Genomic DNA, 19,118 nt, shown 5'->3' with positions numbered 1-19,118 from the left:
CCCCCCCCTTTCCTGCCCTGCCAGTGCTCGGATCAAGGGTCTGGTAGGATTTTGGGGGGAACCCCATGCACTTTTTTTTTGTTTTAACTTGGGGAGGGTCTCTCCTAACATTCCTACCAGACCTAAAGGGTCTGGTATGAATTGGGGAAGGGGGGAACCTCACGCTTTTTTCATCTTCTGCAGACTGTAAAAAAGAAAAAAAAAATTCTAATGTCACTTTGTTGCTAACAAAATTTCGTCCAATAAACGAAATTTCGACCGGACTACCGGGAATTCGGATTCGGGGATGCATCCGAATCTCTGAATTTTGAAAAAATTTGTCCGAATTTCGATTCAGAACGAAATAAATCGCACATGTCTAGTGATAGCAGCATCAGCAATAAACTTTTTACGGTAAACTCCAAAACAAAGACCAGAGTCCATCACCTAAAATTGGTGGAGAAAAGATTTCATCACAAGGGGCGTAAGGGGTTCTTCTCAGTTAGAGCGGTTAGGGTCTGGAACTCACTGCCGCAAGCAGTGATTTCAGCTGTGTGCAATCATTCAAAAAGTGTTTGGCTGATTTCCTCAGGGACCGTAACATGCAGGAGTACAGGTACACATAAGAACATGATCACACATGTACTCATACACATGTAGAAGCACATGCATACACGCAATAGTTTGGACTTGATGGACCTGTGTTTTTATTCAACCTCAAATACTATGTTACTATGTATTGTCTGTGATCTCCCTGCAGCTGATCTTTTTGGCTGATTGCATGCAGCCCAATAGGAAAAAGTCACTCAATATCGCAAGTCGCGCAATATCGCTCAATATCGCAAGTCGCTCAGTGTGAATGGGGCCTTTGATTTCACACTGGGAATACCTAGACACACTCACATACTAGGAGGTACTAGACATGTGTGATTCGTTTCGTTCCGAATCGAAATTCGGACTAATTTTCGGAAATTCGGGCATTCGTATGTATCCGAATTACAGATATAACGAATACAAACGAATCCGAATTTCCGTTTCCGTAATTCGTTAGCGGTAGTTCGTTCGAGTGTTCGTTTCGTTTTCGCTTCTAATTCATTTCGTTCGTTCGTTCGTTGCAGCAAAGTGACATTAGAGAAGGAGAAAAACATTTTTTCCCCCTCAAATGTCACTTTGCTGCAAACGAACGAATGAATGAACGAACGTTCAAGCGAACTACCGCTAAAGAATTTCGTCCGAATCCGAATTGACTTTCACACCCGAATCCTGAAAAACTAAATAACACAAAATCCGAATCAGAACGATACTAAACGAATTTTTTGGCAGTGCACATGTCTAAGAGGTACACTTTTCATGGCACCGCTTATACACAAATACCATTTATGGATGTTCCCTATAATATAGCAAAGCTAAACTTTTTGAATTGGGTCCACTTTAGAAATATGCAGATATTTGAATGTCTACAGCCTGATCACAGGTTTAATGTAAGGCCAGTGTCAGATAGGCAGACGGCCCAATGAGAGAAACAGGCAGTCAAGTAAGACATATGGCGGGCCATCCTTCATATTGCCAGGGTATTGAGACCTTCCACACACTCCTGCTGGACTCCGGTGATGTGATGAAAGTCTACATAGAAGATGGAATAATAAGCACTAGGCATACACCGATACCGGTATTGGTATCGGTGCCGATACTGAGCATTTTCACTCATACTCGTGAAAATGCCCCGATACCCAAAACCGATACCAGCGCTTTAATTTTTTTGATCGAAGCAGCTGTCTTAGGTCTGGCACTTGCTGGGGACCTCATGGCAGCCTTCTTGGGAACCACAACGCTTCCACTGGCCCTCACATCTTCCCTTCCTAAGACAGCCCGAGACATATACATATAATATTATTCTGCATTGCTTTATAATGTATTGCTAAGATTTGTAGTCCTCTATAGCTGATGATATTATTCTGCATTGGTGTATAATGTATTGCTGGAATTTGTAGTCCTCTATAGCTGATGGTATTATTCTGCAATCTTGTATAATGTATAGCTGGGATTTGTAGACCTCTATAGCTGATGGTATTATTCTGTATTGCTGTATAATGTATTGCTGGGATTTATAATCCCTCTACAACTTGGAGTCATTGGCAGAACTACCAGGGTCATAGCTTCAACTGGGCCCTGGCACTCCACCACTGTCCTAAAATCATTAGTTTGTATTGTTTTAAAGAAACTGTCACAAGGACACACGAAAAAAAAGGTATCGGTAATTTGTATCGGCGAGTACTTGAGGAAAAGTATCGGTACTCGCACTCAGTCTGGAAAAGATGGTAGTGGTGCATCCCTAATATGCACCCCCGTCACACAAATATTTCCAACATATTGGACATTTTTATGTGTGTGGTAGTAAACATGGTAAGAACTCATTATATCAAAGCTCCTGAACTCCTTCACAGCCTCATAATCAGTTGTCTTTCATGAGTTTCATGAGTTATGTTTGAGCTGCTGGGATCACTTACTCTATGAGCAACCTAAAGAGTCTTAAGTTTCAAGAGAAATTTTTATTTTTCTCTCTACCAATGCTAAATTATGTAACAGAATAAAATTTCAGCAGCGAGACTTTTCTCCCTGGTTAATTTTAGCTCACATCACAAGTAAATGGCCCAAAATAAGTTAATACATTATATGCAAAACAGAAACAAAATAGTAGAAAACTGGGTCATGCTTTAAAAAAATAAAACTAGGGCATTGTTACACATATGCCAACTGTCATTTCCATTTCTAGCCTTGGCGCAGTGTAGAGTAAAGAACAGTATTTGATCAAAAGGACTTAAAGATGAACTCCGGGCAGATCTGAAGGGCACAAGTGAATTCAATTCTGTATTCATTAATACATCATTAAATGTATTTTTTTTTTTTTTTTACACACAAGCAGTGTCGGCTGAATTAGGGCCCAGTCACAAAGATAGATAGAGCAAAGTAGCGTTCTGGTGCGGGAGGGGGCGCGTCAGCGCCATTCATATCAAATGGCACCACAGATACGCCCCCCCCCCACCCACAGTGCGATCGCCTGCACCGTAGCGCGAGGTACAGGAATGCCTCGCGTTCCAGTGCAGGCAATCGCATTGCAGGCATGGGGGCGTGTCTGCGGCGCCATTGACATGAATGGCACTAACGCGCCCCCTTCCCGCCCCAGAACGCTGCTTTGCTTGATCTATGCAAACCAGTGTGTTCCGGGCACAAACTGCACCAGGACGCACTGGATATGGTGTGACTGGGCCCTTAGACGGACAGTTTTCCAACATCGATCCCAACCTCTCCTCCTTTTGTTAGCACCTACTCTTCAATTTGTATTCATCAGCATTTCATGTTAGCGGCAAAATCCCAAATTGCCAGCAACTCTAGCTGCAAATCACTGTTAATGGCCGCCATTAGTGCTTTCTAGAAGAAATTAATCTCTGCTACAAAATCGGTCATCAGCCTGAATTGGACCTGGTATCAGCTTCTTGCAATCCAATAAACAGCAGAGCTGTGGGCGGGAAAGAAGCAGCACAAGGAGCCAAACAGTTCATGTGATTTTTGACTTCCAAGTAAATTGAATTTTTACAGTGCAGGCTGCAAGATACTGTGTTTTTTTTGTTGTTGTTTTTTTTCCCCCAGTCATTTTAATTAAATATGTTTGAGTTACAAAGGTTACAACAGATAAAAAAGGAACATGATCACCCATGGGAGAAACCAATACACAGTAAGTGAATCAGGTGGGGGTGAATTCACTATACAACGTGGTGTGTGAGGTACGGATGCACCGAAATTTCGGCTGCCAAAACATATCAGCCGAAAATGGCACCTTTGGCAAAGTACTGTATACAGTATGTTTTACCTTTGCATAATAAAGAACAGAAAAAAATAGCAGGGAGAAGAAGTAAATAGAAATGAGGGAAAGGGTGTAGTATAGAAGAAGGTAGAAGTGGACCTAGAGGAGAAGGAAAATGGCTGAGGGGGTAGCACCATTGGAGGTAAACCAAAACACTCCATGCGTGTCACATGGGTATCAAAGTTCCAACAGATGCCGATCCATATCAATCAGAAGTGACATGTTTTGGTATGATTTATGAGATATTTCATATACAGTACATAATCAGAAAAACATTAACAAAAACTTACTTTGACTTCCACTATGTTTCCCTCGTTTGTTATGTGTCTTTCCACATAGCTTGAAGACAGTAAGTCACTGTAACAAAACAAAAAACCACGGTTATATTAACAAGACGTTGAAGTTATCAGAATGTGAACAGGTGGGGCATATTTATGAAGCAGTGAATCTGAGGTCCCCAAACATTCACTGCAGGTGAATCTTCCAGGTGCATGTGTTTTAAAGACACATTTTTTCTTAACCCTTGCAGTGGGGCTTCCCCCACACTGCAAGGGTTAAGTGCTCGTCTTGGTCTAGGTGCAAAAATAACAACGTTAAATTCACCAGAACCTTGGAGTTGGCCAGTTGTGACAGCGCTCCCTCCAGCCTGTCTCCTCCTTCGCTGCAACAATTAAATATCCCTTAGTGTCCTCACGTCCTATACACTGTATATAAGACGTGATGACTCAAGGATCCTTGGACTGCTGGAGCAGAGGGGCAGTAAGGCTTTAAGCACCGGTCTAAGAGCCAGCCGACTCGTAGGATCGGGCAGGGGCGTGCGGTCTGGGGAAGCAGGTGAGGTAGAGCCTCACCTGCCATTATGGAAGAAAAAGCTGTCAGCTTCCAGTCTGAAACTGACAGCTTTTTCTCCATTCAGCAGGTTACACAATGGGGAAAGCCTCCCCGCTGTGTAGCCTGTCATGGACGGAGTGCCGCCTGTTAATTAATGGTGGTGCTTCTTCGAAATTTTGACAGCTAAGTTAGGTTACACAGCAGCGAGCTCGCCACTCTTTTGTGAGGTCAGAGCTACAACAAGCCTCAGACTTGGAGTCAGAGGCTTGAGCTCTGCAGATGGGTTGGACCAACGGCAAAGCCCCATTGTGGTTTCTCTAAAGAGGTCTGACCGACTTCCTCCTTGACTCTCTAATCAGCAGGGAGCATGACTTTTAGTTTAAATCAGCTAAATACATTCCAGGTGCATGAAAACATAAGGTGAGTAAAGTCTCATAGTTTGTTTTGAGTAGAAAAGCCCGTCCCTTGCCAGCATGCTGTAGAGAAGATTAGTTGTTAGTGGGGGAAATGTATTCGAATTAATATCCCTGTGATATATGAGAGAGAGAGAGAGAGAGAGAGACTCTCTGGGTGGAAGCAGTGGTTTTTCCGCAGAGGTACATCACCCCGGTTCTATCAAAGTTTGTGACTGCATTAGAATGTGTGACCGGTCACGTGGTCACACATTTTAACATGATCCCGCCTATTTTTCCGGTTACACCGGCAAAAGGTGAAGAATTCCAACACTTTCTCAGCTGTTCCGGGGCAGATCAGCATCGCAGATCGTATGTGCAGGAGAACCGATCTGCCCTGAAACAGCTGATCGGTCCTGAAATGTGACTGACTGCGATCTCACATTCCACAGATTCGGATAGAAGTGACATTTCAGGACCGATCAGCTGTTTCAGGGCAGATCGGCATCGCAGATGGTATGTGCAGGAGAACAGCTGAGCGTTGGAATTCTTCACCTTTTGCTGGTCACATATTCCACAGCTGAAATAGTGGGCGGGATCATGTTAAAATGTGTGACCGGTCACACATTCCAACCCAGTCACAATCTTTGAAAGAACAACCCCCCCTGCTTAGGAAGCGCTAGAGCTCTTCAATCAGAAGGGAGCATGAGCTTTGCTGATTGAAGAGCTCTAGCTCTGGTTTAGCAGAGGGTGTGTCGGACCTCTGCAGAGAGGTCACTGCTTCCACACAGAGAAAAGGTTATTCTCTACAGCATGCTGACAAAGGACAGCCATTTCTACTCTGGCATTTTCGGCTATGGCTGCTTTATAAGGTAAATAAACTGTAAGACTTTGCACACCTTTGTTTTGATGCACCTGGACTGCATTTAGCTGACTTAAACTAAAACCTTAGTTGGGCTTTTACTTGTTTCACTTAACCATAATGACAAACTGGTCCACATTTATCAAAGTGTCTTTTAGAACAACGTCTGCTTTTTCCTATAGCAACCAATCAGATTCAGACCATCTTTCCTAGCTGTCATTTCCCTGTGCAAGTTTAAATTTGATTGGCTGTCCTGAGACAATACAGACCATAGTGCTATTTTCACTGAACGAGAGAAGGAGACAAGGAATCCTTTGGGCGACGTCTTGCTCTAGGGTTTCTAGCTGCACTTTTTATACATGACTCAACCATTCGGATATAATTAAGCCTGTTCATATATCATTTATCGCTCTCTGTATATTGAAATATTGTATTACTCAGTGAGCCTCTTAAATGTTACAAGCGCTGTAATAGCTAATCTGCAGGAGAATCAAAGTGCATTGAGTTTTGATGTCTCCTAATTTGTCGGTATGTAAAATAATTCATTCCTCAAGCTCAATATACTTATTAAGCATTTATAATCTGCAGTCAATTGCCGGTCCATTACCATTAATGCATTTCGAGGGTTATACTCTTTGATTGCAGCGCTATGCTCTCCGCTGTAAATGTACGGCTTGCTACCGGCTAAAATAAAGTGCAAAGTCACCCATCATAAAACTCACCGCATTCCAACATACTGTACACTGATGAAACCTTCACAGACCTGGTGTCAGCTGTATCCAGCAGTGTGCATTAGAGCTATCTGTGACACCAAGGAGGCCTGTCTTTAAAGGGGAACTATAGTGTCTGTGCATATTTTCAATTTTTACTTTAGTATTAACCTGTAAATCTAAACTTAGGCAATCAGTTTAAATACATATTATGGACCTCATTAACCTGCAAATGAATTTATATTTATTTCCCGTCAGTCCTGAGTTACAGCCAGCCCTACCTGACAGCAGTGCTAGGTTGACAACCTGACTTTAAAGCTGAACTCCAGCCATGCCTTTAGTCTTGCACAGTTGTACGGTACCCCTGCACTTTACAGTCTTGCATGTTGTACATCATACTCCTGACCCCTCCACTGTATATGCTACAATGTATGTTATACTCCTGACCCCTCCACTGTATATGCTACAATGTATGTTATACTCCTGACCCCTCCACTGTATATGCTACAATGTATGTTATACTCCTGACCCCTCCACTGTATATGCTACATTGTATGTTATACACCTGACCCCTCCACTGTATATGCTACCTTGAGTGTTATACTCCTGACCCCTGCACGCTATATGCTATGTTGTACGTTGTACCCCTGCCCCTGCACTCTATATGCTATGTTGTACAATATACTCCTAAACCCTGCACTGCATTCACGCGCACATCATACTCCTCTCTTCTGTCCTGTATACAGTTTGTTGTAGGTCATAATCCTGACCCCTGCACTGCATACGCTATGTTGAACATTATACTCCTCCTGACCCATTCACTGTATATGCCATGTTGTACATTACAGTCTTCACTCCATCCATTGCATGTTGTACTCCTGACCCCTGAACTGTATATGCTACCTTGTATGTTATACTTCTGACCCCTGCACTGTATATGTTACGTTGTACATTGTCATACTGACCCCTGCAATGTATCTGCTATGTTGTACATTATACCCCTGAACCCTGCACTGCATATGCTATGTTGTACATTGTCATACTGACCCCTGCAATGTAAATTCTATGTTGTACATTATACCCCTGAACCCTGCACTGCATATGCCATGTTGTACTTTGTACTCCTGCCCCTGCACTGTATAGGCTATGTTGTACATTATACTCCTAAACCCTGCATGGCATTTACTTGCACATTATACTCCTTTTTTCTGCACTGTATACAGTATGCTATACGTTACACTCCTGACCACTGTATACGCTATATTGTACATTATACTCTTCACCGCTCCACTGTATATACTACTTTGTATGTGGTACTCCTGACCCCTGCATTATATATGCTATGTTGTATGTTATACTCCTGACCCTGCACTGCATTCACTATGTTGCACACTGTATTGTATATTTCATTAAACTGGGCAACTGATTCCTACCTAGTTTTGTTACACAGGATTACTGACACCTACAAAAACCTTCAAACCACAAAAGGTGTCCCAGGACTCAGCGGAACAGGCAGTGTCAGATGATGTTTAATAAGTATTTCATGCCGAACCTATTTGCAATGTAAATGGTGTTTATAACAGTATTTTATGCAAGAGCAGTTGGGTTGCCGCACTTTAAATAGACTGTACAGACTAAAATTGTAGCCAGCTAAACAAATACATTAATCATTTTTCTAATACAAAATACCTACATGGCTGTGTTTCTGTCCTCAGTATGATCATTCTTACTGTTTATACAGTATTTTAATCTTAATTTGTACAATAGAAGAATGTAGAACCATGCCCATGTTAAATAAATGTCTGCTCCTCATTCATATGTATTCTTCACCTACAATGGCTTGCTGGACACCCAGCAAAAAATATATATATCTTTTTTAAATGTTGCCTCCTATGGTCCTGATGTCCATGAAAAGACACCAACATAAAACCAGCAGAGGATTTAAACTCAACCTGCTAAGAAAAAGAACCTCTCTAGGCGGGGTTTACACCTGGGCGTACCATAGGCGCATTTTTTCTGCTAATTTTTAAGCTAGTTTTTTGCGCGTTTTTTCGTTCAGTGAAACATGCGTTTTTATACCTCCCTGGCGGTATGATTTTTTTCCCCTTTATTTTCTCTTTTTTTTCGTTTTTATTTTAAAACTTTGCGCCGGTTCCACCCCCTTGTGACGCGTACGCTCGCAAGGGACAGAACCCGGAAGACGGCAGCGGCCGCAGGACACAGCGGGGATCGCGGACAAGGTAAGACCTGTACACAGTGGCTCGTGGTTACCGCTTTGTTAACCCCGAGCCACACTCGGGAATAAAATAGAAACACGCTGAAATACGCCCCAAAGAAGCTCCTGTACTTGTTTGGGCGTAGGGCGTTTTTCAGCGCATTTTCCACGGGCTGAAATCTGCCCAGGTGGGAACCATGCCCATAGGAAAGTATGGGATTTCACTTGCTGAGCGTTTTTCAGCACTTCGATCAGCGCTGAAAAACGCCCAGGTGTTAATCCAGCCTTACTGTATGTGCTCATGAATTAAAGACTGCTCTTGTTTTCTGTCCTAGAGGACACACCGAAAGTAAAGCAAAATCTCTACAATGGAGTTACAAGCAAAATGTAGACTTCTTTATATGAGACAATTAGGGAGCTCTAAGGAGCAGTAGCACGGCAAAGCAGGAAGCACAGCCTGTGTATGTAAAGAAAGAATATGGCTACATATTGGGTACATATCGAATAACACATTTTACACAGAAACTAGCTTTAAAGAAAATTATTATTTATTACAGATATTTATAGAGCGCCAACAATTTACACAGCACTTTACATAGTTGCACAGTCACATCAGTCCCTACCCTCAAGGAGCTTACAATCTTAGGTCCCCATCTCACATAGAGAGCCAATTTTTAGCCTACCAGCATGTCTTTGGAGTGTGGGAGGAAACCGGAGTAGACAAGCACATAGAGAACTGTAAACTCCTTGCAGATAGTGACCTGGCCGAGATTCAAACCAGGGACCCCCAGTGCTGCAAGGCAGAAGTGCTAAGTACAACGCCACTGTGCTGGTTTTTTATATTAACCTGATCACTTTTACTCGTACATTTTAAGAAATCCTTAAAAAGACTATACATCCTTATTTTTCTGTATTGTATTTTTTTCTTTATATTGTATCTTTATCACTGTATGTTGGAAATTTGTTTAACCACTTGCTGACCGGGGTGTTTACACCCCCTTCCTGTCCCGACCATTTTTCAGTATTTAGCGCTGCGGTACTTTGACTTTGTCATGCAACGCTGTACTGAAATGAAATTTATAACATTTGTTGGGGAGAGATAGAGCTTTCTTTTGGTAGTATTTAATCACCACTGCGGGTTTTTATTTTTTACTATATAACGAAAAAAGTACTGAATTAAAAAAAAAAAAAAATCTGTTTTCCCTTTATTATGTTAGGAAACTTTTATTATTACCCAATATTTAGGTAAAATATAAAAGACAGGGTCACGTCGGGTAAATAGACACCAAACATGTGAAGCCATAAAATTGCGCGCGCCCACGAAATCGCAAAAAACTACCATACCCAAAATTGGCCATAGGCGACATTTTAAAAGATTTAACTGCTCACCAGTTTAGTGTTATCAGTGATTGATGGCCCTAGAATTATTGCTCTCACTGCGACATTCGCGGTGATATGTAACAAGTGCTGCATAATTGGAGCAATCATCATTTTTGCGTGTAGGCGCACCTATTGCATTTTTGCGCATCCATGTGGGGGACTTTAAAAAAAATTTGTGGGGGTTTTTTGTGTGTGTAAATTTTATTTTGTGACCAACTTTATTGTTATCACATAGGGGAATAGGAATCCCCCTATGTAATATCAAATTACAGTTACAGGTCCCCTTTATGGAGACATCAGGGGTCTCTAAGGCCCCTAATGTCACCTAGGGACCGCCAGGGAAGCTGATGAAGCAGAGATCTGCTTCATCAGCTTCTCTCCGGTTTCTGTGCCAGAGAGTGACAGAGGAATGCGGGGAGGAGAGCAGAGCGAGATAGTGTACAGATCTCCCTCCATTCTCAGTGCACGGAGCAAAATCACCCATCCCAGATCGGACGCTCGGATTGGACGCCCGGGATCGCGGCGCCAGGGACGTCAACCACGAGCAGAGGTAAGGAGGGGGGGCGCACAGGGACACGCAGCATACAAGCGATCGGGCGTCTTTACAGACCACTTGTATGTAAACAGCCATCGCTGGCTGTTTAAAATTCTGTCGGTTCCCCGCTCGTGCGCGGGCACGAAAGACTTCAAAAGACGCCCACCTGCATCCAGAAGACTCCCGCCCGGCGTTTTTGTAAGTTCGGCGGACAGGAAGTGGTTGAATAAAGAATTAATTTAAAAGAAAGAAGACTATACATTACGAGTGCCAACATTATTTATCCAAATATACACCCCCTGGCATACAATATCACTATAACCGAACCCCCCTGTTCCCTGCTGAAGAACCTTAGGGGGTCTTGAAGGGTTAAAAAAGTTCTGCAGTATGGTAATAGCATGAAAAGCTATACCCTGCAACATGAGGATTCATATATTTTAATTATTAACAGACTCTATTAAAGATATCCTGAAGGAAAGAGGAAATCCCCTTCAAACAAAAAAGATTTGTCAGGACTCACTATTACACGTTCTTTCTTAAGCCAGAAAGACAAATGCTGATTTCTGAAAGGTTGATGTGCATCACAAATGGTTCCAATACTCATGATTCAGGTCTTGCATATTTTATGATGAAATAATGCACAGCAGATGCCAGTAAAGAAGTTTTATGAGGACACTACACAACAATAATGACATGTGAGGATCTATATGACAGACAGAATGGTATTCCATATACTCTGAGGAGCACTGTTTAATATGTCTGGGCTACATAAATAAATACACAATATAATATATAAGCAATGAATATATGTGTATGTATATATAGAGATATATATATATATATATATATTTATATATATATATACAGATATATATAGATATATGTATAAAAAAAAAGGCACCACTTGGATTTAGCTAAGCAAATACTCCAATGGATAGGTGCTATAATCTGGGGTTGCTTCAGTTGGTCAGGTCTAGGTTCAGCAACGTTATGTCCCCAAAAAATGAGGTCGGCTGCCGACCTAAATATACTGAATGACCAGTTTTTTCCATCAATTGATTTTTTTCTTCCCTTATGGCACATTGGGCATATTCCAAGATGACAATGTCAGGATTCATTGGGATCAGATTGTGAAAGACCGGTTCAGGGAGCATGAGATCCTCAAATCGCATCGTGTTTCCTATCTGTCCGACTTTTCGTTTCGGAAAGATCCACAACTGGAAGTCACATGACCATGCCTATAACGCAACCCCCAACAGCCCAAAAACTAAAATCTGATTGGCCAGAGAACAGTCACATGTCCGATTTAGTTTCAGTCTGAACGAAATTAGGACAAATCGGAATTTTGCACTAAAGGAACATACAGATTCGTTCACATTCGCACGCTTTCGAATTCGGAAAATAGTATGCATTGGATTGGAGCATTGGAATGACTGAATTTAATGAAATTCGTATGAATATCCATTCGAAACAACATTTACATGTCCAGTGTATATACAGTAAGCCTCTATATTATATTGCAATCAAAAAACAAAAAGGAATATATTGTGGCTTAACAGTCCTTATACTGTATGTGGTGGCTGTATTAGTTTTTTAAGCTTTTATTTTTTGCTATTGCTTCCCATGCTATCTGCTATTTTTTTTTTTTGTATTCTGACAGCTGCTGCCGTCAGAATAAAAAAAAACAGTATAGAAATGAATAGTTAGATTGTTATTGGCTATTTGATTTGCAATAGCCAATAGCAAGCTGGCTATTGCACCCGCCCCCTGCTGCTATCAATCAGCAGAGGAGGACCTGGTGGAGAACTTCAGGTCCACCTCTGCTGATTGACAGCAGCAGTGGGCGGGTGCAATAGCTAGTCTGCTATTGGCTATTGCAAATCAAATAGCCAATAACAATCTAACTATTCATTTCTATACTGTCTTTTTTTAAATTTTGTTCTTTTACTCTGACGGTGGCCGGCAGCTCCGATAACAGAATAAAAAAACAAAAAACAAAACAGATAGCAGGGAAAAGTTTATTCTGTTAGATAGAGCATAGTAAACCTTCCGGGTGACGCTATCTAATTGCAGGAAACTCCCGGAAGGTCCGGGAGAGTTGGGATGTCTGCTTCTTGTACTGGGGGTGACAGTGCTTACTCACCATATTCTATCTATGGAGTGTTGTCACCCGAGGATAAGACTTCAGGACAGAGATAGCTGGAAACAATATAACTGCTTAGGATGCAGTATGGACATTTGATTTTTTGCAAGATCAACAGGTATTTAATTGCACCTATCGAGCAGATATAACAAAATACTTTTCATATTATATTTAACAAACCAAAAGGTAGAAAATAAGTAGGGTTGCACAGATACCAAGTACAGTACTCGGTACAAGTACGAGTACATGTACCGATACTTTTGAGCTCCAAGACTAGACTAGAGAAAAATTCAAAAATTAGGAGGCAGCTGTCATTTGTAAGGCGCACACAGAGCTCCCGGGATTTGTACATCTCTGTTTTAATGTATGATTTTGTTTTTATAAATATAAATAAAGGGATGCACAGATACCAGTTTTGCGAGTACGAGTATTGGTACTTGCCGAGTACTTACAAGTACGAGTACTGATACATTTTTGTTTATTGTCATGTGACACTTTTTCTAAAACAATACAGACTAATGATTTCAGGACAGTGGTGGAGCACCAGAGCCAGGTACCAGCTGCATCCCACTGCAACCCTGGTAGTTCTCATGAAAATGCCAAGTATCTGCACTGGTACTCGAAAAGTATCTGTGCATCCCTAAAAATAAGAGAAGTTGATTGTTAGGATTTACATTTTCTTTAAATCATCTACCTTTCTCTGATTCCAGCAGACTGAACTATCTGGACTGGAGAGTACAGTAGATACAGCGGCGGATTGATATCTGCTGTACTCTCCAGTGCAGGCCGGGCCGGAACTTTAACTTAATTGTTGGGCACCGCGGCTCCTGATATTAATGCGCCGGCCGAAAGTGAGGAAATAGTCCCCTCTCTCCCCGGGCCATACCACTTTATCGGAGAGCCCGGGGGAGGCCGGGAGAGAGGGGACAGTTTGACATTATGAGGTTCCACAGGCTGAACCACAAATTCCCCCTCTAGTTCTCTCTAATGCAGATGGGCCGGTCTATGCAGACATGACGCCGCGACCCATTGCAGAGGGTGTCGCAACCCACTTTTGGGTCACGACCCACGAGTTGAGAACCACTGATCTAATACATATACATCATAGCTGCTAGTTATAGCTCCAAGCTGCTGATAGATGTGTAAAATTGTCTGATTCACATCTAATCCTCCTCCAAGATTAAACGAGAGTTCTTTGATTGGGGTAGTGTTAGGTAATGAAAACTTGTAACCAGTATTTTCAGGTTAAATTCTTCCCACGATAGATTCACACAAAATGTATGTTTTAGGTATAATAATATTAAGAAGAAGGTTTCTTAGATACCGACTTTCTAAGCATCACAAACATGTAGGAGGAAGATAGCCAAGAGGAGCTGATCTACAACTGTACGTCTGTTACATCGAATGTTAAAGCATATCTAAAGCCAAAACTTTTTATTTTTGTTACTCTGGATTAAATAAGGAATGTATAAAACCCCTGTCACATGTTTATCTACCAAGTTTTAGAACTAGAGAGATTTCCCTTCACCTTTGGTCCAGCGGACACAACAGGGCGAGAGAAGGAAATCTCTCCAAAGTGCGGCAATTCGCCCCTTATACAGTTGTCACTAAAACAAGTGGTCCTTTTGGAAGATTTCCCTTATATTACTTTTCTGGTGACAACTCAAACGTTTTTGATCTTCCCTCACTTTCAGATCAGGAAAAACCGGGAGGGTGATTACCGAGTGGGGAAACAGACAGCTGTCTGATATTGGCCAGAAAGCTAAAAGTTTTAAAACTCCTTGGTGTTTATTGTGATTGGAGTGTATGTACTTCTCTATATGGTGTTAGGCCTACCACTGGTCAAACAGGGGTCAACTTCAAAGTCTACCTTGGATGCAGCTCTGATTGCATTGCTTTGATTGCATTCCCTGTATGCATTTATCGAATGCAAAGTTCCCGTTGTACTTTAGATATATTAAAGCAACATTGTGGAGCTGAATCACCATAATTGCTATTTGTCTCACTATTATTGTTACCATGCAGCTAGAGTTGTATAGTTACATGACTATACATCCAAAGGATCTAACTGTCCATCTGTGCACTGACTATACATCAGAAGAATCTAACTGCCCATCTGCCATGGCTGCCACCTCTGTATAGTCATATGAGTATACATCAAATGGATCTAGCTGACCATCTGTCACATTACTATGCCACAGATGGATCTAGTTTGCCCATCTACCATGGCTGCTATGTATAATCACATGACTATACATCAGATGGATCTAGCTGCCTTTCTGTCTCATGACCGTATATCGGAAGAATCTAGCTGTCCATCTGCTATGACTCCCATCTCTGTATAGTCACAAGTCTATACATCAGAAGGAACTAGCTGCCCATCCGTCACATGACTATACATCAGATGGATCTAACTGCCCATCTGCCATGGCTGCCACCTCTGTATCATATAGTCAACATAATACTTCTGGTAGTCAAATAGCACATTTATGTTTGATAGAGGTCTATGCATCAGACAAAAAATATGGACATTTGAGGAGCAAAGACGAAAAGAAGGACTTGGTTCCAAAAGGGGGACAGTCCCTCCAAATAAAGGGCAGCTGGGAGCTATACAAAAGGTACTACTGATCTCTTTAAAGTGGCATAACCATTATTTTAGTTTTTGGTAGAGTAGGGAAATTACTGGGAAATTTTTTCAGGGAAATTCTTCCGTTAACGGCTGTAGTAACAAGCGGGTCTTTCCTGCCCGTGCGCGCGCGCGAGCAGGAAAAAAATGCCGTCTGGCGACGGCAACCCGCAGATAGGAGTCAGCCGTCCGTCCGTTTTTTCTTAACGGGCGGACGGCAAGAGGTTAAAAAGGGCACCTTGAAAAGAAGGTTTATACTTACTTCACTGGTGGGCCTTGACTCAGATCATCCCTTTCCTGAAGAGCTATGGGCTTTGGGAGAGTCTTCACATCTGACACTTCCAGGTGTGTCAGAAACCTGGTCCCCCACTGTGTGCTGTGGTTTCCTCCCACCAGCCACTATGGCAATATTGTGCCATGTAAAGACATAGGGGTTGGCAGAAGGAAGTACAGTTGTCACAGGGTGGAGGGCCGTAGGGATCCAAAACTCTCAGAATGTTTAGATGTGAAGATTCTCTTGGAGCACATAGCTCCTCAGGAAAGAGTCAGTGTCTGCCGGAGGTGTGCATGAAATATATAATACATATATACACACTATATTGCCAAAAGTATTGGGACGCCTGCTTTTACACACATGAACTTTAATGGCATCCCAGTCTTAGTCCGTAGGGTTCAGTATTGAGTTGGCCCACCCTTTGCCGCTATAACAGCTTCAACTTTTCTGGGAAGGCATCCACAAGGTTTAGGAGTGTGTCTATGGGAATGTTTGACCATTCTTCCAGAAGCGCATTTGTGAGGTCAGGTACTGATGTTGGACGAGAAGGCCGGGCTCGCAGTCTGCGGCTGCGCTCTAATTCATCCCAAAGGTGTTCTATCAGGTTGAGGTCAGGACTCTGTTCAGGCTAGTCAAGTTCCTCCACCCCAAACTCGCTCATCCATGTCTTTATGGACCTCGCTTTGTGCACTGGTGCACAGTCATGTTGGAACAGGAAGGGGCCATCCCCAAACTGTTTCCACAAAGTTGGGAGCATGAAATTGTCCAAAATGTCTTGGTATGCTGATGCCTTAAGAGTTCCCTTCACTGGAACTAAGGGGCCAAGCCCAACCCCTGAAAAACATTCCCACACCATAATTCCCCCTCCACCAAACTTTACACTTGGCACAATGCAGTCAGGCAAGTACCGTTCTCCTGGCAACCGCCAAACCCAGACATGTCCATCAGATTGCCAGACACAGAAGCGTGATTCGTCACTCCAGAGAACACGTCTCCACTTCTCTAGAGTCCAGTGGCGGCGTGCTTTACACCACTGCATCCCACGCTTTGCATTGCACTTGGTGATGTAAGGCTTGGATGCAGCTGCTGGGCCATGGAAACCCATTCCATGGAGCTCTCTACACACTGTTGTTGTGCCAATTTGAAGGCAACACGAAGTTTGCGAAGTTTAGAGGTCTGTAGCTATTGACTCTCGCACAATGTAAACAATATAGTTTGTCTTTAAATATCTTTCTACTGTGTTTGGCAAGGTAAATTAAATTAGATTATTACAAAGGGGAGCAGCACAGTGATACTGTATGCTTTTTCATTGTCTGATTAATTTTTTTCCCAGCTCGTTCCCATGCTGCCAACGTTATTGTGGAAACATCTAACACCAGCAATTTAGGGAATATCTTGCAAATAGGATTAACAGAATTTAATTTTAAGAACAATCTCTGCTTTGAGCACAAATCTCTATATAACAGAAGGATTCAGAGAAAGCTGGAAAAAATAATTTATACAAGAATTAGGGGAAGTGGCTACATTAGAAATGTAATTGGAACACAGTATTGCGCCCCTCAGCTTAATAATAATGAAGGTACCTGCCTCTGATTTAGGACATGAGAAAGGCAAAATGAAACCATGCTTCACAGTTTGTCTATAAAATGAGTGAAATTGACCATTGTCCTTGTAAAGATGCAGTCACTAGGCACAGATCTGGTCATTAAAGGGACTCTGTCAGCATCATAGTAGTTATCTATTTCTGCCAATTTGTTTGTTGGGATGCAAGGGAATCATCCGTATCCTTGCAAGTCCTAATACTGTTTTTTTGACAGGTTGTCTTTAAAGAGCATCTAACATCTAGTAACAAAAATTTAAGAAAAGCTGCATGAAATGTTTTTATAACTACTTTTCTGTCCTGCAGCCCAAGACGCTGTTCGCAACATTTCGCAACATAACGCAACAGATTCAGTGTGAACTAGCCCTATGCACACGCATTCATTTTTAGGTGCCCTTCTGTTTGCATCCATTAACAAACGTATTGCAACATAACAGATCGGAAGGAAGTTGTAAGGTACAATTGCAAGACAACTGACCCTACGTTGACTTTCAATTTTGGTGTGAATGCACCCTTAAATGGTACCACTGCCTAAAGAAACTTCAGCATCCAACACTTGTGTGTGTGTCAGATACCTGGACTCCCTCTGCGCTGTGCTTCCTTCTGCCTCCCACTTTGTTACTACAGCACATACTAGTGACAATTGGGTGAAATGTTTGAAAATTTTGATAGGTAGTGACAGGGTTGCTTTAAATTACAAAGATCTAGAATTCTTGCAAGATGTGGGAGACTTTAAAGCCCAAAGCCAACCAAAGTTTTGTTCTGAAGCCAACACGTTTTCTTTTTAGTTTTCAATAGTGTTGAGAGATTGGAACACCTATCAGGTTTTTATTTCTGTCTGTGCCCCCATTAGGGAGACACAGAGGAGAATTTATCAAAACTGGAGCAGACAAAATCTGGAGCAGCTGTGGACGGCAACCAATCAGCTTCTCTCTTCAGTTTGTTCAGTTAAGAATTGAAAATGAAAGAAAGAAGCTGATTGGTTGCCATGCACAGCTGCTCCAGATTTTGTCTGCTCCAGTTTTGATAAATTCCCCTCACAGACTCTCTATTTGTCCTGGTGACAGTTATCACTGAAAGTGAAAAAAATCGCACACTTTAGGTTGTCCGATGAGGGGCACTGGGAGTCTGCGTGCAGTTCACCAGCCAATCACTTGAGCTTTTATAACCAGTGTTGCATGCTGGGACAGTGCTTATATACTCCAGGGAATAGCCATGTGCTCAGGTCTAGTCCAGCCATGGAGTAGCCCAGTTTGGGGTGCTGTCCAGACTGCCCCCAGGCTAGGCCTGAGGCCTGGGGTAGGGATATTGGAGTGTGGGAAAGGCTCTGCTAGGCCTCAAGTTGGAGGAGGCCTCTGCTATTGTTGGAGGAGGAGAGGAAGCTGATAGCTGCTGAAGGTGCCCAGAACATAGTGGACCTCAGGAGCAAGTCTGGTGTCTTTCCTACAGAAGATTTGTGCTCATCCCATGCTCATCTGCTACTCAAATTCCTATTCAACTATGCTACAAATAGATCTACACTGAATTATAAAAAGGGACTAGTGAGTCTGGAGTCTGTTATACCCAGGATCCCTATACTCTCTCCCAGTGTGAAAATGTTTATTAAAGGTTCTTCAGCATTATACTTCTGGCTTGGATATTAGTTTTGTGGGCACTAGAAGAGGGTGGTTAAGTGCTTGTAGAGCAACTGAAGACCAAAACCCCTAGAC

At 42.3% G+C, this 19,118-nt stretch overlaps 1 protein-coding gene across 1 annotated transcript in view; it reads right to left on the bottom strand.

Moving 5' to 3' along the window:
* ADAM22 (ADAM metallopeptidase domain 22) overlaps window positions 1–19,118 on the bottom strand; it is a 190,433-nt gene that overhangs the window by 116,098 nt on the left and 55,217 nt on the right. The window contains exon 4 of the mRNA XM_018566867.1: window positions 4,132–4,198. Coding sequence (XP_018422369.1) covers window positions 4,132–4,198 — 67 coding nt within the window. The remainder of the gene's footprint in view (window positions 1–4,131; window positions 4,199–19,118) is intronic.

This window comes from Nanorana parkeri, unplaced genomic scaffold (genome assembly GCF_000935625.1).
Source record: "Nanorana parkeri isolate BGI_ZX_2015 unplaced genomic scaffold, ASM93562v1 scaffold984, whole genome shotgun sequence".
Lineage (NCBI taxonomy): Eukaryota > Metazoa > Chordata > Amphibia > Anura > Dicroglossidae > Nanorana > Nanorana parkeri.
This window is presented reverse-complemented; position numbering and strand designations above follow the sequence as displayed.